This window comes from Notolepis coatsorum (assembly GCF_963971535.1).
Source record: "Notolepis coatsorum genome assembly, chromosome: 12".
Classification (NCBI taxonomy): domain Eukaryota; kingdom Metazoa; phylum Chordata; class Actinopteri; order Aulopiformes; family Paralepididae; genus Notolepis; species Notolepis coatsorum.
Window position 1 is genome coordinate 76,304,522 of NC_140176.1, and position 27,723 is coordinate 76,332,244.

Sequence of the window (27,723 nt, forward strand, 5' to 3'; positions counted from 1 at the left end):
TAGTTGATTCCCTGGTATGTTGGAGCAGTGTCAACTCCCGGGTTGCCCGGTTGAGTGTGCCCCTGCACGTTCATGACGTCTGCCAATCATGTCAGCCTTCTCTGCCTCGACCCCTCTGGGTGGGTTTTTTTTTATGGAGGCTTTGTCATGGTGATCAACAACGCCAGCATACGCCCCTTCCGCCGGGGGGGGGCTGTTTTCAGCTGACTCCTTTGGCGCCTGTCTCGTCCGCAGTGCTCCAGGCTCAGGTTAAAGCCTGCTGCCTGGTTTTCCCCGGTGCGCTGCCTGCTTCCGTTGGTTAACCTTTTTTGAGTGCTTACAGCCATGCTGACTGCCTGTTCTGCAGGGTCAGTGTGCCAGGCGGTGTGCTATTGGGGGGAAAGGGCCCGCTCTTGGAGGGGCCTTATCCGAATACGCTGGCGATGTGGGGGGCGGTGTCACTAAGTGACCGCCTGGTGGGGTCTTGATGCCTGGCGTCATTGACCTCTCCGGGCCCCCTTTTTCCAGGGGATCCAGTCCCTTCGGTGGGTCTGGGTCTTCCTTCGCGCTCCGCTGCTACAGCCTTGCCACGGGGTTGGGTTGCCTTGACCCCATGATTTTGGGGGCAGTAACGAGGGTTGTTCCTTCCGTTCGTTCCCGGGTGGCATGCGGGTTGTGCGTGTGTGTAGTCGTGGGGTCAAGCCACGGTCTGCTCACCCTGTGCGTTGAGTTGCTTGAGTTCCTCTTCGCACGGTCGGATCCGTCTCCCTCCCGTAAGCCTCCAATAGGGGGGGTACCCTCCATTAGGGAGGGTCGGGGGGGCCTCGGTCCTCCCCGGTCTGATGGTTGTGGGGGGCCTCAGCGGGGTACATTTGTCGGGCTATGGCTCTCGCTCAGCCTCCCTTGTGCAGTATGATGCTGAGCAGAGCCATAACAAAACAGAACGTAAGGTTATGTATATAACCAAGTTCTGTGAGTTATGGTGACGCTCAGCATCAGACGCCGCTGCGGCCCTTGATCTCGCCTTGTGGTGAACGTTTGGGAAGGAGGCGAGTAGGTGACCACACACCTGCTTATGAAGGTAAGCGGATGGGGGTGTGGCCAGACGAATGTTGGGATGTAAAGGTACATGGTGGAATTTTTTATTCAGTGCTTGTGCACGAAGTGAAGTACAGTGCAGTATGATGCTGAGCGTCACCATAACTCACAGAACTTGGTTATATACATAACCTTACATTTCAGTGCTATGGTGCATTCTGAAGCCTGATTGAAATTCCTCCATGATGTTGTTTTCTTTGAGAAAGGAGTTTATTTGTATTGAGACGGTTTTTTCAAGTATCTTGCTGATGAATGGGAGGTTGGATATCGGCCTATAGTTGGTTAGTACATTACTGTCTAGTTTGGGTTTCTTTAGTAAGGGTCTACTCTTACGACAGCTGTTTTGAATGCGTCTGGGAAAATACCTGTCAGAAGCGATGTATTTATAATATTTAGGACATGACTTGCAATACTCTCGAATATTCGCTTTTAAAATGCTGTGGGTCAATACAGGAAGTGGAGGAGTACATTCCATGACAGTTTTGTAAAGCTCAGTTGATGTAATGCAAGCACATTTTCCTATGGTTACTTTTTCGTAGGGTTTGCTGATGGTGTCCATGTTTGTCTCAGGACTAATGCTGGCTCTAATTGAAGTAATTTTGTTATTGAAGAACAGCGATGGGAGTAACGGTGTTATAAAGAACGGCGTTACTAACAGCGTTAGTTTTTTCACTCTTCCAATCTTACTGCCAATAAATGCGGCGCGTTACTGTCTATGTTTGAAGCTTTTTTTTTTCATCAGAAAGATATCTGCGACGAGAGGCATTCTGTCCTTCTCAGCCAACCTCAGCGCACGATTGGCTGAGGTTGAGTAAAATCTCATGGTAAGCCAATCAAAGGTAGAGGTGGGCGGGTGCCTCCAGAGTCTGACACACAGCCACAGCACAAGCGACTCAGTCGTACGTTTTAATAGTTGGTTTGACTGCCAAATAATCCAAAACGAATCCAACGAACAACACAAGCGAGCAGTCAATGACAGACCGCGGGTCCATGAGCGTTTTTTGTTCACTCTTGTGTTAGTTGTGTGTTGCACTGCAGTAGTGGAGGCTCTACTCTGCTGACATAGTGTTGCACTTCCTGGTTTAATAGCACAGTCTTCAGGTGCTCAGAGTCAGAGATATATATATCTGTATGTCATGCATGTCTTAAATGTCATGATTAGATTTGTTTAGATGATTAGATTAGATTCTTATATCTGTATGTTGTGTATGTCATAAATGTCATGAATTGAAAATGGGGGACCCTGATGTAAACAAGACAAGTCTTTCTCTGGTCTGCATCCCCTTAACAATTGTGTGTATTGAGCTGTACTGTACCCATTCTGCAATCTGTTAATTAAAATGTTCAATCAATCAGTATATATTTGTTATTTATTTTTGGTATAGTGCTTAACAAGCATAATTTAATGTTGCCCAGTTGTGGCCTGTTGAGGGGAAATACATGATATCAAAAGTTCCAAAACATCTATTGTATTTGTATGATCCACTATATAAACATAGTAATTATAATAATATCTAGATACATGGCATTTGATTGGAGGCTAGTCTCACTTTGTCCCACAGCAACATTAAAATGGTTTAGATTTGTGTATGTTGTTTATGTAAAAAAAAAAATACTTGAAATATTCTAGAGTTTCCAACATTCTCTGTGATAATCTTAGAAAAATAGTCCTTTCTTGCCACTCGTATTTCTTTGTTATAGGCAGTCATGGCTTCCTTATATATATCGCAGTGGACTGTGAGCTTGGTTTTCCTCCATTTTCGTTCAGCAGCTCTACAGATTATCTTTGTCTGACCAACACTGCTATTATTTAACCATGGGGAGATTTTGTCACTTGATTTAAATTTTTTTTTTACCTTTAACACTTTGAGTGCCACGGACGCAACGGTGCAGTGCTGGTATAACGCGGTATAACGGCGTTTTACCTCGGTCACTGAGGCTGAAGTACGCGCAATCGTGCACGGATATGTTCGTGTGTATGTGCAGTCACGCACACAAAACTCCGCTGTTCCCATTCGTTGTAACTAAGTATCGGCCCGCAGCCACCGTTTTTACATAACAAAAGCACAGGTAGAGTAGGCTGACCAAACGTCCTCTTTTGCCCGGACATGTCCTCTTTTCACGCCCTGTCCGGGGCGTCCGGTGGGGGTTTATTAATTCATCGAAATGTCCGGGGTTTCACTGTTTTTCAGTTTCAGTTTCAGTTTCACGGCCCTTTGCGAGCATCTGAAGGCTCGGGGCTGCATTTTTCGCCGAACATATAAATTACCGAATAAAGCGATATTCGTTGCCGTTCGAATGCCATCTGGATCGCCAAAATCCGTGCCTCGGTTCTCGAGTTACATGCCGATATGTCAGGCATGCAACTTTTTACATGGCATTATCCAACCAGACTCCCGGAGAAGCATGCAGCTGCAGAGCCGCAGAGCCAGCGGCGCTCTCTGGGCCGCGCGCTGACGGCCGCGCTGTGAGGCAATAGTATCCAGCTGCAGGACGAGAGCACCAACACTCTCAGGACCGCAACACTTTAAGGACCCACACTTTAAGGACCCTCGCTTCCATTGGCTGATTTGGGTCACATGACCGTCCCACCCAATGGCTGAATTGGAGTATTGCACTGCGGGATTGATTGATTGATTGATTGATTGATTGATTGATTGATTGATTGATTGAAAACTTTATTAACAGATTGCAGAATGGGTACAGTACAGCTAAATACATACAATTGTTAAGGGGATGCAGACCAGAGAAAGACTTTCGTCTTGTTTACATCAGGGTCCCCCATTTTCAATTCATCATAACATATATGACATACACGACATACAGATAGACAGTACTGCTACATCTATACATTTATGACATATACCAGATTTGCAAATACAGTACTGTTTGTGATACAAAAGTTTCATACGCTGCTACCTTTTTCAGCTTCTCTATTTCAAGGCAAAAAAAATTAAATCTGTGCCAAAAAAAACTGTGCATACGCGCGCACGCGCGTGCACATGCGCGTGCACGCGCGTGGAGCGTTTGACCTACTGTCAATTTGCCACTACACCACTGCACGGACGCTTTCTGTCGTTAGTTCATGCCGCCCGTTGAATGCCAGCAACGCTATATAGCGTTTGTTTGTCTTTTTTTTTATTAGCGATTTGAATTCATATTTCATCAATCGAGCCTCACGCTAGTGCTCCAAAGTATTTTCCCAATGGAGCTCAGAGAGAGTTTGGAGTCCAAACTCTCTCTGAGCTCCATTCGGAAAATACCGCCCCTATCGTCTCTCCCTGTGTAACTGCACCCCATTGGATTAGACTGGTGGGGGGGGGGGGGGGGTCCAGTTTCCTCATTTTACTTTTCCGGCAAGGCATCTGAAGAGACCGAAGTGATTGCCGAGCCGGAAAACAGTGTGGAATACATATTTACAGTACCCAGCGCTGAATCAATAAACACGATCTATATTTGGAATGGCGATCAGGAATTGGAATAATCTTTTTGGAGAACATCTGATCTGAGGTAAGGAATCTCTTTTACCAGTCTTGGGGTAATCGGATCTGTTTTCACAAAGATATCAGCGTTTGCCCCATGTGTGTGTGTGTGTGTGTGTGTGCGCGCTGATCAGGAAATGAGAGAATATATTTTCAGCTCGCTTCTCTCGCGTGCATAAGTACACATATACTATCGATAATCTAGCGTTTATTTGAAAACTATTCATAAATAGGCCGAAAAATTACAATGTTTTTTGTGTATGCCAGAATATTCCAGTAAATGCCGTTTATGACGAAATCTTTATATTTTCCTGAAACTTTCAAGAAAATGAGGGCTTTTCAAAATACTATCAAACGGAAATGAACCGATTAAAAAAAACAATCCGTTTCGACAATGTTGACTGCAAACAAGTCATTGATAAGCGACGGGCAGATTAGACACATAGCCATAATTTAAGACATAGATTATGCATTCACAACGCTATCATTGAAGTGGGTGCTGGCATTCAACCATGTTTTTCCATCCATGTTAACCAGTGACACTGATAGTGTTAATGGAGCGACAGCATCCAGTGTGATAGGGTGTTGTTGAGATTTTTCAACCATGATGACTGACGAGACACACTGGGGACATCTGCTGGACCAGGGTGGAAACACAAGGAAAGGGAGAGAAACACGAGGGGCAGGGGGAGACAGAGAAACAGGGGCTGGAGGTCACAGCCTTTATAGAAGGCAGTGGCGGCTCTACCACTAGGGGCGCTAGGGCGCCGACCCACCTGCTGGCCAGCTGCTGTTAAATCAGAGAAGAAGACAATAAAACTTTTTCGTTTTTGTGTTTTATAGCCCTATAAATAATATAAACATGTTTAAAATTAATAATATTTACTCATTTTAAGTATGTTTGTATTTCCAATGCACAATATAACGTTATTATCTAAATTAAAAAAAACATCGTTTTCCAGAGCAGGAAGTGACATCACGTTTTTTTTTTTTTTTTTTTTTTCTCGGCCCGGGCTATACGCGATAGCGCTCTGAGTGCGCGTCACAGTTTGATCGCTGTCTCCGTCACAGCCAATCAGTGCCTACGGCGTTGTGCGTTGAAATATGACTATTATGTTGGAATCCGAGCGCGATTTGAAGCGGTCTAGAAAGCAGCGTGAACTTCCGTGAGAATTTCCATAGCCGCATTTCGCGGAGACGCTCTCTGATTGGCCGACGCCAGTATTTTTTTCCATGGCAGAATTTCACAGAGACGATCTCTGATTGGCCGAATCCAATTTCTAATGTTCCAATTCTAGCTTCTAGCTTGGTTCCTGGTACTAGGACTGTTGTTTGTCTTAGAGCGTGCCGTGCCGTGACTGCAAGTTCTTTAGACTGTTAAGCTTAGGCACTCTTTCAAAGTTGGTTAAGGTTAGAGTTTGTCTTAGAGCATGGCGATAGAACGCCAGGTAGTTTGCAGTCTGTTCGAGCGGAAATGGACAAAGGAATGTACTTGTTGAGTGTTGTGCTAACGTCGACGAGCTCAGCTGAGCTAACACTTGGCTAACAAGCTATATGGCGGATTATACACGTTTATCAAGCTCTCCTGCCCTGGACGTTGTATAAACAAGTAACACTGTACATTGAGGGGGGGGGGGAGGAGACACTGTACAAACAAACACAATTGTACATTGAACTATTGACAAAACCATACTAGGTAAATGACTGTACATTGGAGGGGGTTGGGTTAGGATATTTACAGGGGCCAGTGTTGAATTGCAGTCTCCCGTAGGTGTCCCTTGAGAGAGGTTTTGAAAGTGGGTAGTGATCCACATTCCTTTACAGCTTTGGGTAGGGCGTTCCACATTGATGTGGCATAATTGCGAAACGTGTTTAGTCCCTTATTTGAGCCGAATCTGGGTTTAACATGATTTGTGGAGCTCCCTCTGGTGTTGTGATCGTGGTATTCACTGACCTTTGGGAAGTATTTTGACATGTACATGGGTACCTTGGTCGTGTAGTGTATCTTGTAGACCAGGCCCATTGCAAGTTGTTGTACTCTGTCGTCTACTCTAAGCCATCCTAGGTTAGTAGTTAGTAGTTAGTAGTAGTAGTTAGTAGTACTAGGCTGGTGCGGGCTAACTGGCTATCGTTCTGGCAGCTAACGTTAGTAGTACTAGGCTGGTGCGGGCTAACTGGCTATCGTTCTGGGAGCTAACGTTAGTAGTACTAGGCTATCGTTCCGTGATTTGTTTACTTGGTAACACGGGTTGCTAAGGAATTTAGGTTCGAGGTTGAAGAAATCTCTCTCTCTCTCTCTCTCTCTCTCTCTCTCTCTCTCTCTCTCTCTCTCTCTCTCTCTCTCTCTCTCTCTCTCTCTCTCTCTCTCTCTCTCTCTCTCTCTCTCTCTCTCTCTCTCTCTGCTTAACGTTAACGTTTGTAAATAGTTTTTTTAGGAGCAGTACTACTGCTGGCCATTCATGAAGCGAGACATTGCTGATTGTTTATTTATCGATGGCTCATTGATTTAACTACTGCAGCTCTCTCGGATTGAAAATACGTGGATTATGGCTTGTTCAATATCGTCTATGTTTGAATGAATGAATGAATGAGAACTTTATTAACAGATTGCAGAATGGGTACAATACAGTACGGCTCAATACACACAATTGTTAAGGGGATGCAGACCAGAGAAAGACGTTTGTCTTGTTTACATCAGGGTCCCAGATTTTCGATTCATATCGATAGTTTAATAGCTAGCCTTGGCTCGTTTAACAATATGCAAAATATGTGTACAACCCTGTACTCATACTGAAGTTATTCTTGGTATATAATAGGTCTGATTGTGTAACGAATCGATTCCACGTCGCGCTGTGTGTGAGAGAGAGAAGGAGAGAGGGAGAGATCTGCCTGTGTTTGTAGACGGGCGAGTTTTGTTTCTAACTTTTCTATTTATATATTGTGTTTCAAGTTGTGAATTAGAGTCTAGACCAGGGGTCAGCAACCTTTTTGACATGGAGTGCCTGTTTGAAATATAATTGTAACTAGTGTGCCTCAACAATATTCCATGCATCGTAATTTTTTTTCTCATAATCAGGTATTTTTAATGATAATTTTTACATTATTACATCATTATTGTTATTGTTATTATTAACAATATTATTATGATGGTTGTATCAACCCTAAATCTGAGTTGGGGCGGGGGGGTGCAATGCAGACAAACAGCTGCATACAGTGCGACCATTTCACTCACATTTGCCCATTCATTTTTGGACACATCACACACCATCGGTGTGTGTACTGTATGTGTGCTGTCATAGCTCCACCTACAGGCCTAATGGAGAACACCAGGTTGTGAATGGAGGGTGAATGTGAGGTATATCGTGTAAATAAGTTTTGATTGATCGCAAGACTACACTGTAAAAAAAATAATAATAAGTTACCAGAACTTAAAAATATTGAGTTCAGTTACTGTGCATTAAGGTTTTCAGTTTTCAATCCATAATAAGTTAACAGAAAAATAAGTACACAACCACATTATTTCAACCTAATAAAACTATGTTTATTGTCATTGTTTTAAGAACACAAGTTGACTTGGTAATACTCACATTTTGAGTAAAAAAAATGGCTTTTAACATGTGCAATGTTCAATGAAATAGAAAAATAAATAATAAAATGTGTTGATTAATCACACTGGTCACAACGGTGACCGTAATAATGTTTTTGTTATAAGGCTCTGCAAATGTTACTGAATGATGTAGCAATGTATTTCCAGCTAAATTGAAATAATAAACAAATAAAGGGTCTCAATTAAATATGTGGTAGTAAAAAGAACCTGTGGGAGGATTTCAACAAGATAAATGCGACAACAGTGCAAAATATTTCACTATAATATTTAAAAAAAAAAAAAAAAAAAAATTATTTAATTTTAATTTTTTTTTACTGCTGCCCCCTGTGCCTATGCAAATGCCCCCGCGTGCCTATGCAGGCACGCGTGCCTAGGGTTGCCTACCCCTGGTCTAGACTATACTTTATTTGACTGGTTGTGTGTTGTTGTAGTAACAGCTGAGCGACTCGTTCATAAGAGCCGATTCATTGCCGTGAGCGTGAGTCGAATCGCTCACGTCTTGCCATGAGTGTTGCGTGGTACTGTACTGTACATGTTTGCATTTTGCAAAATGTTTGGTATAGCGCCCCTAGTGGCGAAGTACCCACCGGCCGCCACTGATAGAAGGTCTATGCTTCAGCCACCCTTGCTTGTCATGAAGACTCTGATGACGTTATTCTTTAGCCACCACGAGAAATACGAATCAAGCCCATCACAGAGGGCTCTTCAGAAACTCATCAGAAACTCTCAACAATTGTTTGTGCACTATGAAAAATCTACTGTTGGCTGAGCACTTTCCAAACTGCACCTTGCTCACTGGCTGTGTGGTACTGGTCTCCTTGATCTGCACAAATGCGTGTCTAAGCCCTCCAGCCATGATTAGAGCCCACTCCACCAGGGTGAGTGGCTGCATCTTCAGCCCTTTTTGGAGGTGTAATAGATGTCACCAATTCTGCTTATCAGCAAGCAAGAATGCTGTTAACCTTTTAATTGGTGCTTGTTGAAGGCAGAGGTTCTGTATAGGATTGTTAGTAACTGTCTAACTGCATATATAACTGTTTACACTAGTAACTGTCTAACTGCATATATAACTATTTCCACTAGAGGGCGCTCTAGGCGGAGACACTCAGGAACACCGCCAGGTGGCGAGTATAAATAGTGGTGTCTCCTCCCACTTCTTTCTCTTTCCCCCAGTCTCTCAGTGAGAGAAGACCTGTAGTGTTACTGCTCTGCCATGTGAATAATAAACCACGCCAGTTAAGGCTCAAGATAGAAACCATGCCTCTTGACCACATTATTGTCGCCCTATAGCCAAATTCTGTTAACAGTGCTGCCTTGTGATTGGCTGGGAGACCCTTTTTAACTATGTTTCCTTTCTGTTTGAGGTGCGGCCGCACCTACGGGAGGCGATGCAGTCCAGACGTATGGTGGTGAGAGCAACTTGTTTAATATCAAAAAAGAAATTAAGTCCTGCCTCTGGGGCTGTGTCGCCTCCTGTGCCTTTTGGTTTGTTTATTTGATATGTGAAAATGAATTCCTTTACATTTCTATTTTGTTTTATTCCATGTTCACCACTCACCCTGAACTAAAAGAACCTATAAGTCATAGAATTCAGAGCTCGCTAAAGTCTTGATATAAACCACGTGTGGCATAGTCCTCTGTCTTGTTACAACTGGTTGGGGTGGATAGCATCTGGGTTCTGAGTGGTGGACATGGAATGTTTTGTGTTTTGTTATACCTTTTGTTTTTGACGTGACCATGGGAATTGGCTCCTTGCTCCCCGTTATGTGCCTCTCCACCCAGAGGCTCATCATGTCACAGTGCCCTTTGGGCTGGAGCTGTGCTGGTGTGGATGGATGGTACTGGATATGGAGCCAGGTGGGAACACTTGGTGATGAGACCACCCCCTACCCAACATGCTGGCTGGAACAGCAATGACGTGGCATACTCAAGTGGGTGAGCAACAAGGGCTCGGGTGGCTGGCAAGATTGTGCTGGAGCCAGTTGGGACACCCTGCAGCCAATCGGATGTTGCACCACTGTGTGCGTGATGCCAAAGAAACCTGATGCTGGAGTCACCTGTGGTACAGGATCTGCAATGGGCTGTGCAAAAGTGTGTGATCCCAGGAGTCAGTTCTACAGCCATGGCTTCAATGCACTCAAGTGAGCCAGGAGCCTTCTGTCGATTCTGATGCAGAGGGGACCCTTCCCCTTATTAGTTGCAATTTGTAAGTTACGAGAAAAAAGCCAAAAAATCCACTGTTTAAAGTGCGCCTGTAGCAAATACTTCCGAATGAATTATAAAGGAAGGAAGAAGCACGGTCACGCCCCTCGCTTATATTCATAAACGGAAATGGGCTTGGCCGGGCAAATGAAGGTGCATGTAGCGAAAACTTTCAAGGTTACAATAAGTAACGAGGTAATATCCCAGCAGAGCAGAATGTGAAGCAAGAACTAAATGTAACACTCCCTTCCTTGGTTTGTTAAAATTCATAAGTCTCCCTTCCTTGGTCTGTTACAATTCATAATTAATAACCCTCCCTTCCTTGGTCTGTTACAATTCATAACCCTCCCTTCCTTGGTTTGTTACAATTCATAATCCTCCCTTCCTTCCGTTCTATTTCCTGACTTAGGGGGGATTTTTCCAGTCTGTGATGAGATCAGCTGGTACTTGGTTTTTGGCCATTCTTTCTATTTGACTTTGGTTAGTTAGGTGATGACAGGTATATTATTTACTTGGGTAAGTGGGCTCAGCCTATGATGTCATCAGTGGCTTCTCACTTAATAAATGGTAAATGGCTGCATTTATATAGCGTTTTTATCCAAAGCGCTTTACAATTTGTTCCTCACATTTTACCCATTCACTCACACATTCGCACACTGATGGCGGAGGCAACCATGCAAGGTGCCAACCTGCTCATCGGGAGCAATTAGGGGTTAAGTGTCTTGCTCAAGGACACTTCGACATGTTGCCCGGGAGGAGCAGGAATTGAACTGGGAACCTCCGGATTACCAGACGACTGCTCTACCTCCCGAGCCACTGTCGCCCCTAATACAATTTAATAGACCTCTCACATATTATAATCTTCCTGCCCAAATAAGGAAGGGAAGCTCCTTTGGCATGGGACAATTAGTGGGTTATTAAACTAGCTTCATCTGTGGTTCACACATGCTCTTTACCTTAAACAAGGTCTTCTAACATCAATTTCTCTCTCTGCTAAGGCAGGGGATTTTGAATATTAAAAAAGGAAAAAGCCCAAACTAGCTTAACCTTGCAGCTCAGGTCACCTGACGTCACCAGCTCTGTACGAGCAAGTTGGCTCATAAAATTTGTCTCGTTAGCAGAACATATAACCTTCCTGTAAAAACAAAAAAACACGGAAGAGATGACGCAGCAAGTATAACGTTAAACCACAGCGAGGTCTGGCTGGAGACGGAGCTACAAGCTACAAGCATCTTCAGCCCTTTTTGGAGGTGTAATAGATGTCACCAATTCTGCTTATCAGCAAGCAAGAATGCTGTTAACCTTTTAATTGGTGCTTGTTGAAGGCAGAGGTTCTGTGTAGGATTGTTAGTAACTGTCTAACTGCATATATAACTGTTTACACTAGTAACTGTCTAACTGCATATATAACTATTTTCACTAGAGGGCGCTCTAGGCGGAGACACTCAGGAACACCGCCAGGTGGCGAGTATAAATAGTGGTGTCTCCTCCCACTTCTTTCTCTTTCCCCCAGTCTCTCAGTGAGAGAAGACCTGTAGTGTTACTGCTCTGCCATGTGAATAATAAACCACGCCAGTTAAGGCTCAAGATAGAAACCATGCCTCTTGACCACATTATTGTCGCCCTATAGCCAAATTCTGTTAACAGTGCTGCCTTGTGATTGGCTGGGAGACCCTTTTTAACTATGTTTCCTTTCTGTTTGAGGTGCGGCCGCACCTACGGGAGGCGATGCAGTCCAGACGTATGGTGGTGAGAGCAACTTGTTTAATATCAAAAAAGAAATTAAGTCCTGCCTCTGGGGCTGTGTCGCCTCCTGTGCCTTTTGGTTTGTTTATTTGATATGTGAAAATGAATTCCTTTACATTTCTATTTTGTTTTATTCCATGTTCACCACTCACCCTGAACTAAAAGAACCTATAAGTCATAGAATTCAGAGCTCACTAAAGTCTTGATATAAACCACGTGTGGCATAGTCCTCTGTCTTGTTACAACTGGTTGGGGTGGATAGCATCTGGGTTCTGAGTGGTGGACATGGAATGTTTTGTGTTTTGTTATACCTTTTGTTTTTGACGTGACTATGGGAATTGGCTCCTTGCTCCCCGTTATGTGCCTCTCCACCTAGAGGCTCATCATGTCACAGTGCCCTTTGGGCTGGAGCTGTGTTGGTGTGGATGGATGGTACTGGATATGGAGCCAGGTGGGAACACTTGGTGATGAGACCACCCCCTACCCAACATGCTGGCTGGAACAGCAATGACGTGGCAATCGTGGCATACTCATGTGGGTGAGCAACAAGGGCTAGGGTGGCTGGCAAGATTGTGCTGGAGCCAGTTGGGACACCCTGCAGCCAATCGGATGTTGCACCACTGTGTGCGTGATGCCAAAGAAACCTGATGCTGGAGTCACCTGTGGTACAGGATCTGCAATGGGCTGTGCAAAAGTGTGTGATCCCAGGAGTCAGTTCTACAGCCATGGCTTCAATGCACTCAAGTGAGCCAGGAGCCTTCTGTCGATTCTGATGCAGAGGGGACCCTTCCCCTTATTAGTTGCAATTTGTAAGTTACGAGAAAAAAGCCAAAAAATCCACTGTTTAAAGTGCGCCTGTAGCAAATACTTCCGAATGAATTATAAGGGAAGGAAGAAGCACAGTCACGCCCCTCGCTTATATTCATAAACGGAAATGGGCTTGGCCGGGCAAATGAAGGTGCATGTAGCGAAAGCTTTCAAGGTTACAATAAGTAACGAGGTAATATCCCAGCAGAGCAGAATGTGAAGCAAGAACTAAATGTAACACTCCCTTCCTTGGTTTGTTAAAATTCATAACCCTCCCTTCCTTGGTCTGTTACAATTCATAACCCTCCCTTCCTTGGTCTGTTACAATTCATAACCCTCCCTTCCTTGGTTTGTTACAATTCATAATCCTCCCTTCCTTCCATTCTATTTCCTGACTTAGGGGGGATTTTTCCAGTCTGTGATGAGATCAGCTGGTACTTGGTTTTTGGCCATTCTTCCTATTTGACTTTGGTTAGTTAGGTGATGGCAGGTATATTATTTACTTGGGTAAGTGGGCTCAGCCTATGATGTCATCAGTGGCTTCTCACTTAATAAATGGTAAATGGCTGCATTTATATAGCGTTTTTATCCAAAGCGCTTTACAATTTGTTCCTCACATTTTACCCATTCACTCACACATTCGCACACTGATGGCGGAGTGCAATGCAAGGTGCCAACCTGCTCATCGGGAGCAATTAGGGGTTAAGTGTCTTGCTCAAGGACACTTCGACATGTTGCCCGGGAGGAGCAGGAATTGAACTGGGAACCTCCGGATTACCAGACGACTGCTCTACCTCCCGAGCCACTGTCGCCCCTAATACAATTTAATAGACCTCTCACATATTATAATCTTCCTGCCCAAATAAGGAAGGGAAGCTCCTTTGGCATGGGACAATTAGTGGGTTATTAAACTAGCTTCATCTGTGGTTCACACAGGCTCTTTACCTTAAACAAGGTCTTCTAACATCAATTTCTGTGAGGTTCGCCTTTCCCTTGACCTTTAATTCCCTGTCTCCTCACCTCACTAGCCCCCACCCTCGCGTTCGTTTACTCTCGTTTGCTCTTCAGCAGCCACACCCTTGGACTACCTGTCATTATGTGTTTGATTGGTCTGGTGCCGAACACACACTTCTAGTTCGAGTATCAATTACCATCACGCACCTGATGTGTATTCTAATTAGCACCTCTGTGGGCTTTAAGTACCTCGCTCTTCCCCTCAGTCCTGGTCGGGTCGTTCCGTATCATATCTCTATCACCAAGACCCCTACGGGAGGTTCTCTGTCTGTAGGCTCCTACGGGAGTTTCTGTTTCTGTCTTTATGCTGTTTTCATCTCCGGCGTGAGATGCGCTCAAGCCTTCGCCTCCTGTCGCCGTTTGCCTGGAGGGAGACACTGTACTGCGCTCTCTAAACCTCTACGGGAGGTATTCCAGTGTTCCACTCCAGACCTCCGAGCCAGACGCGCTCTTCACTCCAGACGCGCATCCAGACGCGCATCCAGACCTCCGAGCCAGACGCGCTCTTCACTCCAGACGCGCATCCAGACGCGCATCCAGACCTCCGAGCCAGACGCGCTCTTCACTCCAGACGCGCTCTTCACTCCAGACGCGCATCCAGACGCGCATCCAGACGCGCATCCAGACCTCCGAGCCAGATGCGCTCTCCGTACCGGCGCATACTCAAAGCAGACGCGCACCACTCAGACCTCCGCGCCAGATGCGCTCCAAACTAGCTTAACCTTGCAGCTCAGGTCACCTGACGTCACCAGCTCTGTACGAGCAAGTTGGCTCATAAAATTAGTCTCGTTAGCAGAACATATAACCTTCCTGTAAAAAAAAAAAACACGGAGGAGATGACGCAGCAAGTATAACGTTAGACCACAGCGAGGTCTGGCTGGAGACGGAGCTACAAGCTAACATGGAAGCTAACACAATGAATATGCAAGTTAGCATTCGGATCAGGCTAGAAGCAATACAGAATGCTAACGATGCTAACATGCAAATCAACACGCAGGCTGGACTCGATGCAATACAGAATATTCAGAGGAATATGGAGGCTAATTCAAACGAAATAAAAACGTTAGACAATAGCGAGGCTGGAGACGAAGCTACAAGCTAACATGGAAGCTAACATGATGAATATGCAAGCTAGCATCCGGATCAGGCTAGAAGCAATACAGAAGGCTAACGATGCTAACGTGCAAACCAACACGCAGACTGGACTCGATACAATACAGAATATTCAGAGGAGCATGGAGGCTAGTTCGGGAGAAAAGGAACGGACGACCCCCAAAAGAGGGACAAAGAGACGCTGGATACAACCGGACCAACCAGGATTCGGGCACCGAGGTCGGACGGACCGTCCGGGATGCAAGCACGGAGGTTGCCCAGGCCGGCCAGGATGCGAGCATTGAGGCCACACAAACCAACCGGGAGCCGAGCGCAGAGATCAACCAGACCAGCCAGGATTCAAATAGCGAGATCTCACACACCAAACAGGACTCGAGCACTGAGGTCACACACAATGACCAAGATTCAATACCATATATACATATTATTTGATAGTGAATGGATGTTATGATTCGAGACACACTGCAGATAACACACAGACCACTGGGAATACAGACAAGGTGAACACATTAGTTGGGGAATTGGATCTTGATTCGGGACATATAATATAAATAACACATACTAGACTAAACTGTAGACACTAACACACATGGTTCTTGACTGGGCGCAGTGATTGTGTGCAGCATCAAAAAAGCCCTGTCATAACTTCTGTTACCAAAACCAAGTTGACTAGCCAATTGTCATGGTTTTTGCCTTATTCCACCTTTCTGTGAGGGACAGCTGTCTATTTTTGCTTTATTTCACCTCTCTGTGAGGGATAGCTGTCAATTCCTGTTCCCTGTGGTTAATTGCCTCATGGGTCGGCAGGTGTGTGGGCTTGATTGCACCTGATGCAGTGCAGCTGTGCCTATGGCCATGTGGAGTCTATTTAAGTTTGGAGATCGCAGTGTCAACTGCTTTTTCATTTTCCTAGTGTTGGCTGTCCTTTTGGTCACGCTCATTATATTGAAGTGTAGTCTGATCTCTGATTCAGAATTGAGCTTTATGGTAGTCATTCTTATTTTAGGCTACTCATGTGATTCTACACATAAACTCCCTTAGTGGAGGTTTATTGTTTTACTTTTTCCAATATAAACTCCTTTATTAGGAGGTGTCCTTGTGGCTTATTTACTTTTATACTATACCTCTTTATTGAGAGTAGTCCTGTTTTTTGGGACTTGATTTATTTTCTTAATTACTCACTTTGAGATTTCCACCTGTAAAGGTTGTTTTCTGTTGTTTAATTTTTCCCCTCTCCTAAAATATCTGCGTAAGCAGTCTAGTGGTTGTCCATTTCATGGATAACTTTAAGACTCCCTGTTATCTGCTCATGACCCACACACACACACACACAGCCCTCACACCAATAGAAGAACGACTGCTAATCATCGGATTGATGGAACTAGGCTAACAGATTCCCCCTTCTTCCAGTTCTCACTAGGCTAGCATGCAACCGGATCTCTCTCTCTCATCACACAGGTAAATGGTAAATGGACTGCATGCCTTTATATATCGCTTTTATCCAAAGCGCTTTACATGTTATTTCTCACATTCACCCATTCACTCACACACAGTGTGCGATCCATAGCATGGTCTTTGGGTGAGCCAGCCAAATAATATTTTTTGCGCCACGGGGGGGGGGGGGGGGGGGGGGGGGGGGGGGGGGGGGGGGGGTGCGCGCGACGCGCGGTGCGCCGCTCAGGGAGGAGTCAGACTGTTGGAGCCAGGATACTGTGATCGCATAATACATAATACTATACAACTCACTTGTTGAGGTCCGGCCGTCTGGACGGTCTGGGCTTCCACAGCACATTCCATGATAAAAAAAAAGTATCCATTTAATTAGATGATAGATCATCATCCAACACTGTCTACAGTATCTAATCCTATCCTGTGTTCTGATACGAGTCCGACCGCAAGCGCCGGCACGGTCACCGCCGTCACCGGGCGTTGTAATACTAATAATAGTCGCAGCAGGCTGCAGCGCCTCCGCGCTCCGAATGGTAATTGCAAGAATAGCATGCATGTTGCCATATTACGTGTGAATTAGTGCGCAAATCATTAATCATACATCCAAAATAGCATACGTTTATTATTATACACGATGATGATACAGAAAATTACAGAAAAATTAGAAATGCATGGCAAAAGTAGCATTTATTTTCAGTAATTTAGAGACCCCGAGGGGAGCTTTAGAGACCCCCAAGGGAGCTGATGTCTGATCTAGGGGAGCTATAGCTCACCGAGCTCCCCTCCTGGATCGCACCCTGCTCACACATTCACACACCAACGACGGAGGCAACCACGCAAGGTGCCAACTTGCTCATCTGGAGCAGTTAGTGTCTCGCTCTAGGACACTTCGATACGCTTCTGGGAGGAGCCGGAATCTAACCGGGAACCTTCCGATTACACTGCGACCGTATTTCCCTAAATGTTTGAGTGTTCCTTTAAGCTTTTACCCAACATAGTTTAACCTAGGCTACATACTAAAGCAGTTGGGTTGAATAATTCCTGTTGGTCCTGAATCCTAATACTGGACCTCAGGCAACGAATGGGCCTCTCTACTGAGGTTGCTTGTATAGGGAGTGTAATGGGAAATATTAAAGGACAAAACGATGAGCCGTTTACTAATCATTCTGAGTCATTATTAATAATAGGAACGTTTCTTTCATCTGTGGCCACAAAATGAAATAAACGTTCCTATTATTAATAATGACTCCGAATTATTTGTAAACGGCTAATCGTTTTGTCTTTTAATATTTCCCATTACAGGAGGTGTAGTGGTTACATCATTCTTGTTTTCGGCCAGAAATTTCAACCAAAAATGCTTAAACAATAATGTTTAAAAAATGGAAAGCTTGCCAATGTTCATGAGGCAGAATTATTACAATAGCCGATAATACATTTTCCCAATGATAAATCCCTATACGGGTGGACCGCGCAGGAAACTAAAGTGACGTCAGACTACACCTCCCTATTGACACAAAGCAGCCCACAGACCATAGCTTGGCCCACTGCGGGAAGCTAACCTGATCTCCATCAGGTAGGTTGCGGTTACAACCAGGTCAGAAATGTATTACGGAAATCTCCCTAATCTGTGTCCTAATTCATTGTCTCTCCATTGATATGTTATGGATACCTTTTGTACTCTCTTACCGGACTCAACCCTGAAACCCTTGATAATTTTCGCCCCATTTCCAACCTCCCCTTCCTCTCAAAAATCATTGAGCGAGCCATTGCCTCCCAATTAGAATCCTACCTCGACAACAATAACCTTTATGATACCTTTCAATCCGGATTCCGCACCAGACACAGCACCGAAACTGCACTTCTAAAGGTCACCAACGACATACTCCTCTCTGCCGACTCTGGTTCTCTCTCCATCCTCATCCTCCTAGACCTCAGCGCTGCTTTTGACACCATCAGTCACCCCATCCTCATCACTCGTCTCCAGTCCTCCGTTGGCATCTCCGGAATCCCCCTCACCTTGCTCTAATCATACCTCTCACACAGGCACCAATTCATCTCCATCAACAATTGCAAATCCCCCACTGCCCCCATCACTCATGGTGTCCCCCAAGGCTCAGTACTCGGTCCCCTGCTCTTCATCCTTCCACTTGGTCTGATTCTCCGCCAACATGGCCTCCGCTTCCATTGTTATGCAGACGACACTCAGCTCTACCTCTCCACCAAGACTATCACTCCAGCCACTCTCTCCACCCTCACCACCTGCCTCACAGATATCAAAACATGGATGCAAAATAACTTTCTCAAACTAAACTGCAATAAATCAGAAATCATCATTATCGGTCCAAATCCCTCACCAGCCACACCAAGGATTTCTCCCTAAATATTGATGGTTCCATTGTCACCCCCTCCACTCACGTCCGTAACCTTGGCATCATCCTGGACTCCATCCTTTCTTTTCTCCCTCATGTGAACCACATAACCAAAACGGTCTTCTACCACCTCCGGAACATTGCTCGTCTCCGCCCCTCCCTATCACTCTCCGCTGCTGAAACACTGGTTCATGCATTCATTTCATCAAGACTGGATTACTGTAACAGCATCCTCTACAGCTCACCAAACACTATCCTCAATAAACTCCAATATGTCCAAAACTCTGCTGCCTGCATGCTCACCTCCACCCGTCGCTCTGATCACATCACCCCTGTCCTCCACGACCTCCATTGGCTTCCGATCAAATACAGGATACAATTTTAAATACTTCTCATCACATTTAAAGCCCTCAACAACCTTGCACCTCCCTACCTGTCCGACAATACTCCACCGTCACATGCCCACCCGTCGCCTTGGTCTGCTGATGCCAACCTCCTAACACCTCCCACGTCCAAGCTCCGGACCTGGGGCGACAGGGCCCTCTCTCTGGAATGCCCTCCCCAGCCATATCCGTGATGCAAACACCCTGACATCTTTTAAATCAGCCCTCAAAACCCACCTTTTCAATCTTGCTTTTGCCCTCTAATTCTGTCGGTTTTATTTTATTTTGTCATGTATTATTTTTGTTCTGTTTTTGTTTTGCCATCGTTTTGTCCCTTGTAACGCGTCTTTGAGCACCTGGAAAAGCGCTATATAAAATAGATGTATTATTATTATTATACCTACATATATTATATTCATATAATATGTTGTAGATTGTACCACATATAGTTGTGGTAAGCCTACACTATATATCCTATGTCTTGACGTAATACATAAATATATATATTTATTTATTTATTTACATATATATAAGTATCATAATAGCTTTATATATAGATGAAAGAGATGTGTTATAGATATGTAATGATTATAGACCTATGAATGTGTTATAAGTGTCCAGTTAATGTCAATTGTTAGCTAAAATGCGTTCTAATTTCTGCAACGTTTGGTGTAGCCTTCAATAATGTATCGGCTGTATATTCTGTATTCCTGCCATTTCTCACCTACCCCTGCCTTGGAAAGGGGACGTGCTCATTATGAGTGAACAAGGTCATTTGGCTTATCTAGAAATAGATCTATGATAATCTGATTATTTGTAATATTCTGTCCTGCGAGTCTGTCAATCCCCAAGACGTAAGCCAAGGAGGACCTATTAATAATGCATTGTGCTACAATATGATTCAGGGCAATGGAGTAGTGTCCCACTTTGCTCAAGCCATAGCCTCTGGCCTTGTTAGCTTTATGGGAGTGACTGCCATTGATGTTGAAGATGATTTTAAGCAATACAATAATGTATCATTTGAATCCATTATAGAGCACGGGTTGCCCATGGCTGGTTCAGATTGGGTCACACGTGGCACACACACAGCACAACAGCCCTAAAGGAAATACAATACAGCAGGACTGATGCCATTTCCTTGGTCTGTTCTTGTTTTGTAATTGAAGCAACTTGAGAATCAGGATTCCACATGAACAGCAGCGGAGCGAGTACACAAATTATTTAACATGTATGAATAGAAAATACCCAAGATTGAATAGTAATGTGGTAAAAGTCCTTAAATCTAATTTAAAGGTAGAATCTGTAATGCTGTGAAATGGTGACTAGGTAAAAGAGCCCTGCTTGGTATTGCACTTTCTTTACATTTCTTGTTTGGGTCTGATGTGTGGGTAATAGTTCAGTGGGGATAGTCTGAATTTCTCCAGACTCTGTTTGTGGATTGACTGTGATTCACTGGACAAGACTATGGTTCACTTGACGAGACTGTGGTTCACTGGACACAACTGTGGTTCATTAGACAAGACTGTGGTTCATTAGACAAGACTGTGGTTCACTAGACAAGACTGTGGTTCACTAGATAAGACTGTGATTCACTAGACAAGACTGTGGTTCACTAGACAAGACTGTGGTTCACTAGATAAGACTGTGATTCACTAGACAAGACTTTGGTTCACTAGATAAGACTGTGATTCACTGGACAATATTGTGGTTCACTAGACAAGACTGTGATTCATTGGCCAATACTGTGGTTCACTAGACAAGACTGTGGTTCACTAGACAAGACTGTGGTTCACTAGACAAGACTGACTGCACTGGGAAGCAGGTAGGTGTGTATCCTTCCAACAACATCCCTACACTGTCACTATACATACCATAATGTATTCCTAGTCAGTTCTCCTGGTTAAATAGAGGTTCAGAAAGAGAGTACAAAGCAGTGTACAATATCTTGAAGGTATTCCTGTTTCCTTCTGTCCCCCTATGGGTGGCATGTTACCCTGTTTCCTTCTGTCCCCCTATAGGTGGCATGTTACCCTGTTTCCTTCTGTCCCCCTATAGGTGGCATGTTACCCTGTTTCCTTCTGTCCCCCTATAGGTGGCATGTTACCCTGTTTCCTTCTGTCCCACTATAGGTGGCATGTTACCCTGTTTCCTTCTGTCCCACTATAGGTGGTGGCATGTTACCCTGTTTCCTTCGGTCCCACTATAGGTGGCATGTTACCCTGTTTCCTTCTGTCCCCCTATGGGTGGTGGCATGTTACCCTGTTTCCTTCGGTCCCACTATAGGTGGCATGTTACCCTGTTTCCTTCGGTCCCCCTATAGGTGGCATGTTACCCTGTTTCCTTCTGTCCCCCTATAGGTGGCATGTTACCCTGTTTCCTTCGGTCCCCCTATAGGTGGCATGTTACCCTGTTTCCTTCTGTCCCCCTATAGGTGGCATGTTACCCTGTTTCCTTCTGTCCCACTATAGGTGGTGGCATGTTACCCTGTTTCCTTCTGTCCCCCTATAGGTGGCATGTTACCCTGTTTCCTTCTGTCCCCCTATAGGTGGCATGTTACCCTGTTTCCTTCTGTCCCCCTATAGGTGGTGGCATGTTACCCTGTTTCCTTCGGTCCCCCTATAGGTGGCATGTTACCCTGTTTCCTTCTGTCCCCCTATAGGTGGTGGCATGTTACCCGGTTTCCTTCTGTTCCACTATAGGTGGCATGTTACCCTGTTTCCTTCTGTCCCCCTATAGGTGGCATGTTACCCTGTTTCCTTCTGTCCCCCTATAGGTGGTGGCATGTTACCGGCACTTGGCCTCGTGTGTCGGCGGATGCACGGACAGCCTACAACTGCGGAATGAGTTGAGACAGACACGGGAAAAGGCCCAACAGTTGGCAGAGGTCAGCCGCCACCATCTGACATTGCATCTCCGGGACAAAAGCCTACCCGAGGATGAGCGCAAGGAGATGGAGCTGCTGTGGGTGGCCTTCTCCTCGAGCCTGGAGCTCCTCCACGCTGACATGTGCAAGGTTTTCAATGTGGGCGACACTTTCACTCTGGATAACCCTAATGCCTTGGTGCAGACTGGCATACAAGGTAAATGGAAGTGGAGGAAATATGGTACCATGATACTTTCCTCCACAATATTATATTGATACACTGAAGCCAATGCTGTGATGTTTTTCATGGTACCATTTCAAGGCCTTTAATGAAAATTAAATAATGATGAACCTTTAAGATTTAAGATTAAGATTTGTTTATTAAGGACAATGCAAATTAATGAACATCATTTACATGTGTATGCATAACATCACAGCATGATAAGGACGTAAATATGCCGGGAATAGCACAGGGCTAATTTCCACCCGTAGTCCTAACATAAAACAAACACAAAACGGACCATACAATGTTCATTCATAAAAACTCATAAAAACTGACATTGCGGTTGTATGCCTCGCCAAACATAGACCCGGATCTCCCCACTGAGTTCAGTAGCACCTGGCACCAAGAAGGGCTTGACTGAAAAACACTGACTGAAAGAGTTTGGGAACCACTGACCTAGACCAATGAAAGATTCTGAATAGATGACCTCACAGCGTTCATGAGATACCGGGTGCATGAGAGAATGGGACGGACACGAGGTCACAGTGACTTTTACTTTTGACCACCAAAATCTTTTCGGTTCATCCTTGAGTCCAAGTGGATGTTTGTGCCAAGGCCCTTCTCTTTTACTTTAAATCAGATCTCCGCACCGGAGGGGTACAGCCTTTTTGACATTGTGCCGTTCAGTTCAAATTATGTTTGACATGATGATTTATGTTTCGAGTGGGCCCTCTGATTGGCTGATGTTCTTTCAAATCAAATGATGTTTGGTTGTACCCTAAGAGCAGCACCTGATCTGCCTAGTGGGCCCTGCTTTTCAGGAATAGAGACTAATTAAATTTGGATATGAAAGTACGAAGGAAATTGACTTATGTCCTTCTTTGATGTGATGCAGTCCAGTGCTTTCAGGGACACGAGGTGACGAGATGACAAACTGACACATATCTCTTTAAATCTCAACGTGCAGGAGGCGGCAGCGAGGTGGCGGCGCGGGCGCTCAGCCTGCCGGACCTGGGGGCCCAGAGCGCGCCGGACCTCCCCAACGAACTGGAGGCCCAGGAGCAGAGTCAGCTGGAGCTGGAGATCCGCCAGATGGACGGCATGATCGAGGACATGGAGATGAAGGTCAACGTCCTGCGCTGGATGGTGGAGTCCCGCGGGCCTCAGTACGCCGAGCCGCTCAGCGGCGCAGAGAGCAGCTCCCTGGCCTTCTTCTCCGTGGACGACGAGCAGGCCGGGGGGCAGCAGCAGCAGACGGGCTGGCGCACCAAGGTCTTAGTGGGGCTGATGGTGTGTACCCTGCCGCTGCTCACCGCCACGCTGTCCGCCCTCATCGTTTTCTTGTCGTGAGGATCGCAGAGAGGCTCCTGTTTCGCCCCGTAAAACCTCAACGAGATGTATGAGTCAGTGTATTCCCTGCCGTTATGAGACTCAGGCACGCCCAAGTGCAACGCCCAAGTTGATTGGGAAATAATGAAACGGGAAATATTACGGAGATGGGGAAAAAAATATGCAGTGCTCAAGCTAAAGAAATCTAAAATAGAAACATTTTATAGGCGGACCCTTGCACGAATGTGACCGAGTCGAAAAATATGAACTTGCAAAGGTTTGCTATACGACCATTTTGGTCGTAGTCTAGTAGCTCTGCCTTCGCTAATGGTCCAGAAAAGCAGTCAGGTCAGCTCTGGCTTTAGAGTCACCTTATTGATCAAAGGGAAGCTGCTGAGACACACGCATGCTTGTGTACACATGCAAACATCTCTCTCTATTTCACACTCACTACACACAGCCCACACACACACTCTATTTCTCTCTCTGTCCCACTCACTACACACAGACCCCCCACACACACTCACACACTCTCTCTTTCTCTCTCTATGCCACTCACTACCCACAGACCCCCCACACACACACTCTCTCTTTCTCTCTCTGTCCCACTCACTACCCACAGACCCCCCCCCCCCCCACACACACACACACACTCACACACTCTCTTTCTCTCTCTGTCCCACTCACTACCCACAGACCCCCCCCCCCACACACACGCACTCACACACTCTCTCTTTCTCTCTCTATGCCACTCACTACACACAGATCCCCCCCACACACGCACTCACACACTCTCTCTCTTTCTCTCTCTATGCCACTCACTACACACAGACCCCCCACACACTCACACTCTCTCTTTCTCTCTCTGTCCCACTCTCCACACAGACCCCCCCCCCCCCCCCCCCCACACACACACACACTCTCTCTCTTTCCCACTCACTACACACAGCCACCCCCACTAGGGATGGGTACCGAATCCGGTACTTTTAAGGGTATCGACCGAATCACGTCGGTACTACCGAGTACCGATTCACGTGAGATCCACCAGTGCCACATTTCAGTATTGGAAAAAAAAGATGCAGACAACGCTTGCTGCAATATTATATATATATATATTAACAAATTGTTCTAAATAAATAATAATGATAATAAATTATTCGAAGTTTGGACTCATTTTTTACAACTGAGGTAGGTAGATTACATTTTTAGAGACTGAACCGTTGGTTACCGGTATCGATTCACAGGTACCGGTATTGGTTCAAATGTGAACGGTACCCAACCCTACCCACCACACACACTCTCTTTTTCTCTCTCTGTCCCACTCACTCCACACAGCCCCCCCCCCCCCCCCCCCCCCCACACACACACACACGCAGCGGACCCTCACACCCAACCCTCCAAAAAGCCATGGAGAACCCTGGAAGTAATTCAAAACTGCCAGAAATGTCGCTGTACTTTTGGATTCCCTGATGGAATTGTATACTATATGCATAAAATATTCATGACTATTAGGATTTCTATATATTTATTTATAGCTTTCAATCGCCATGCTGCTCACAATGCTGGTTAGAATGTATTTCTTGGCATATCCCTTTGAGACTAAAGTACATGTAGGCTTTTCACCAGAGGGCGTCAGAACGAAGGGCGGGGTTGGCCATTTGTGCTGACTCTGGATTAGGTAGGGGTTCAATCCCTTGCTCAAGGACATTTCAACTGGATGGACACGATTACTGTCACAAGTATCGAACATGTGACATTCTGGTTATGCGATAGTCTCTAACCACCGGGCCACCCTACCTACTGCCCCTTATGTATTCACGTCAAAACAAGTCGAGTTGTATCTTAATTTATATGCTGTGGGGTGAACTCCATTGACCTGGATTTCCCCATAGCTCATAATGGCTGCTGATCAAGTTACTTTCATTACCACACAACCATGCCGGTGGAATTGGTTTTCAGTACAGGTTCAAAAGGGCTAATTTCAATTCACTACACACAGCAGTATAAGTGCAAAATAAGACAGACATGACAGGATGAAAACAGTGCAATGGTCACATACTATACACATTTAAAGTCACAAGACAAAGTGCCAGTAGTGTCCACATCCTTGAGGTAGTAGTACTAGTCATAGAACACTAGATAGCTTAAGGCGGAGTCACCAGCGTTGCTGAACCGCCGCCATCTTGCCCCAGTCAGCCTTTCTGTTACGTTCTATGGTAGCTGTTGGAGGGTGAGTGATCTGCACAGACAAAAATACTCATAACTCGCTGAAATATTGACGGATTTACAAACGGTTTGGTTTATTACAAGCATTATTAACGTGGCTATGATTCAAGCGGTTTGTAAAAAAACATCTTTAGATACATTTCCATAATTATAAGTATGCAGTATCATAACTACATCTTTGATGTTTATAGCAAACCAACCCGTTTGAAAATCGGTAAAGAATTGAGCAATCTATGGTTATTTAAATAGTAGGCCCTACATGCACCATAGACACTAATGTTATCAGTAGCTGAGCTGCCTGGGGGCAAGATGGCCGCCCTACGATGACGTCGCTCTCCATTGACCGGCAGCGCGGGTAAGCTATCTAGGGTTCTATATATATCTATGGTACTAGTCCAGACCATAGATATATATAGAACACTAGATAGCTTAAGGCGGGGTCACCAGCGTCGCTGAACCGCCGCCATCTTGCCCCAGTCAGCCTTTCTGTTACGTTCTATGGTAGCTGTTGGAGGGTGAGTGATCTGCACAGACAAAAATACTCATAACTCGCTGAAATATTGACGGATTTACAAATGGTTTGGTTTATTACAAGCATTATTAACGTGGCTATGATTCAAGCGGTTTGTAATAAAACATCTTTAGATACATTTCCATAATTATAAGTATGCAGTATCATAACTACATCTTTGATGTTTATAGCAAACCAACCCGTTTGAAAATCGGTAAAGAATTGAGCAATCTATGGTTATTTAAATAGTACATCCTAGAGGCTAATCTCTCCTGTGACAAAATGGCATCCAATGTAATAAAAAAAGTCAACCAACGAACTCGATTCTTGTACCGGATCTCCTCTCTGGTAAACAAGAATACCCTGAAGACTCTGGCAGGAGCACTCATTCAGGGGTACTACGACTATGCTTGCACCTCATGGTACCAAAGCACCTCAAAGGCGCTAAAAACAAAATTACAAACATCTCAAAACAAACTGGTCAGACTACTGCTTGACCTTACTCCTAGAACCCACCTCACCCCTGCCCACTTTGACAACCTAGGATGGCTTAGAGTAGATGACAGAGTACAGCAACTTGCAATGGGCCTGGTCTACAAGATACACTACACGACCAAGGTACCCATGTACATGGCAAAATACTTCCCAAAGGTCAGTGAATACCACGATCACAACACCAGAGGGAGCTCCACAAATCATGTTAAACCCAGATTCGGCTCAAATAAGGGACTAAACACGTTTCGCAATTATGCCACATCAATGTGGAACGCCCTACCCAAAGCTGTAAAGGAATGTGGATCACTACCCACTTTCAAAACCTCTCTCAAGAGACACCTACGGGAGACTGCAATTCAACACTGGCCCCTGTAAATATCCTAACCCAACCCCCTCCAATGTACAGTCATTTACCTAGTATGGTTGTGTCAATAGTCCAATGTACAATTTTGTTTGTTTGTACAGAGTCTCCCCCCCCCTCAATGTACAGTTTTGCTTGTCTATACAGTGTGCCCCCCCCCCCCCCCCCAACCACCTCCAATGTAAATTACCCAGTATGGTTGTCAATATCCAGTGTACCAACCCCCCCACCCAACCTCCTCCAATGTACAGTTTCTACGTCAAATGTATATACTCCCTTTTCTTGACTCCTTCTGTATCACAAACAGTACTGTATTGCAAATCTGGTATGTCATAATGTATAGATGTAGCAGTACTGACTATCTGTATGTCATGTATGTCATATATGTCCTGATGAATTGAAAATGGGGGACCCTGGTGGAAACAAGACGAAAGTCTTTCTCTGGTCTGCATCCCTTAACAATTGT

At 45.1% G+C, this 27,723-nt stretch overlaps 1 protein-coding gene across 1 annotated transcript in view; it reads left to right on the plus strand.

The window, feature by feature from the left end:
• The window catches only part of rgs9bp (regulator of G protein signaling 9 binding protein), a gene marked incomplete at both ends in the record, with an annotated part of 34,916 nt that extends 11,231 nt beyond the window's left edge, over positions 1-23,685 (plus strand). The window contains 2 exons of the mRNA XM_084325892.1: positions 22,023-22,329; positions 23,303-23,685. Coding sequence (XP_084182018.1) covers positions 22,023-22,329; positions 23,303-23,685 — 690 coding nt within the window. The remainder of the gene's footprint in view (positions 1-22,022; positions 22,330-23,302) is intronic.
• Between the last annotated feature and the right edge of the window lie 4,038 nt (positions 23,686-27,723).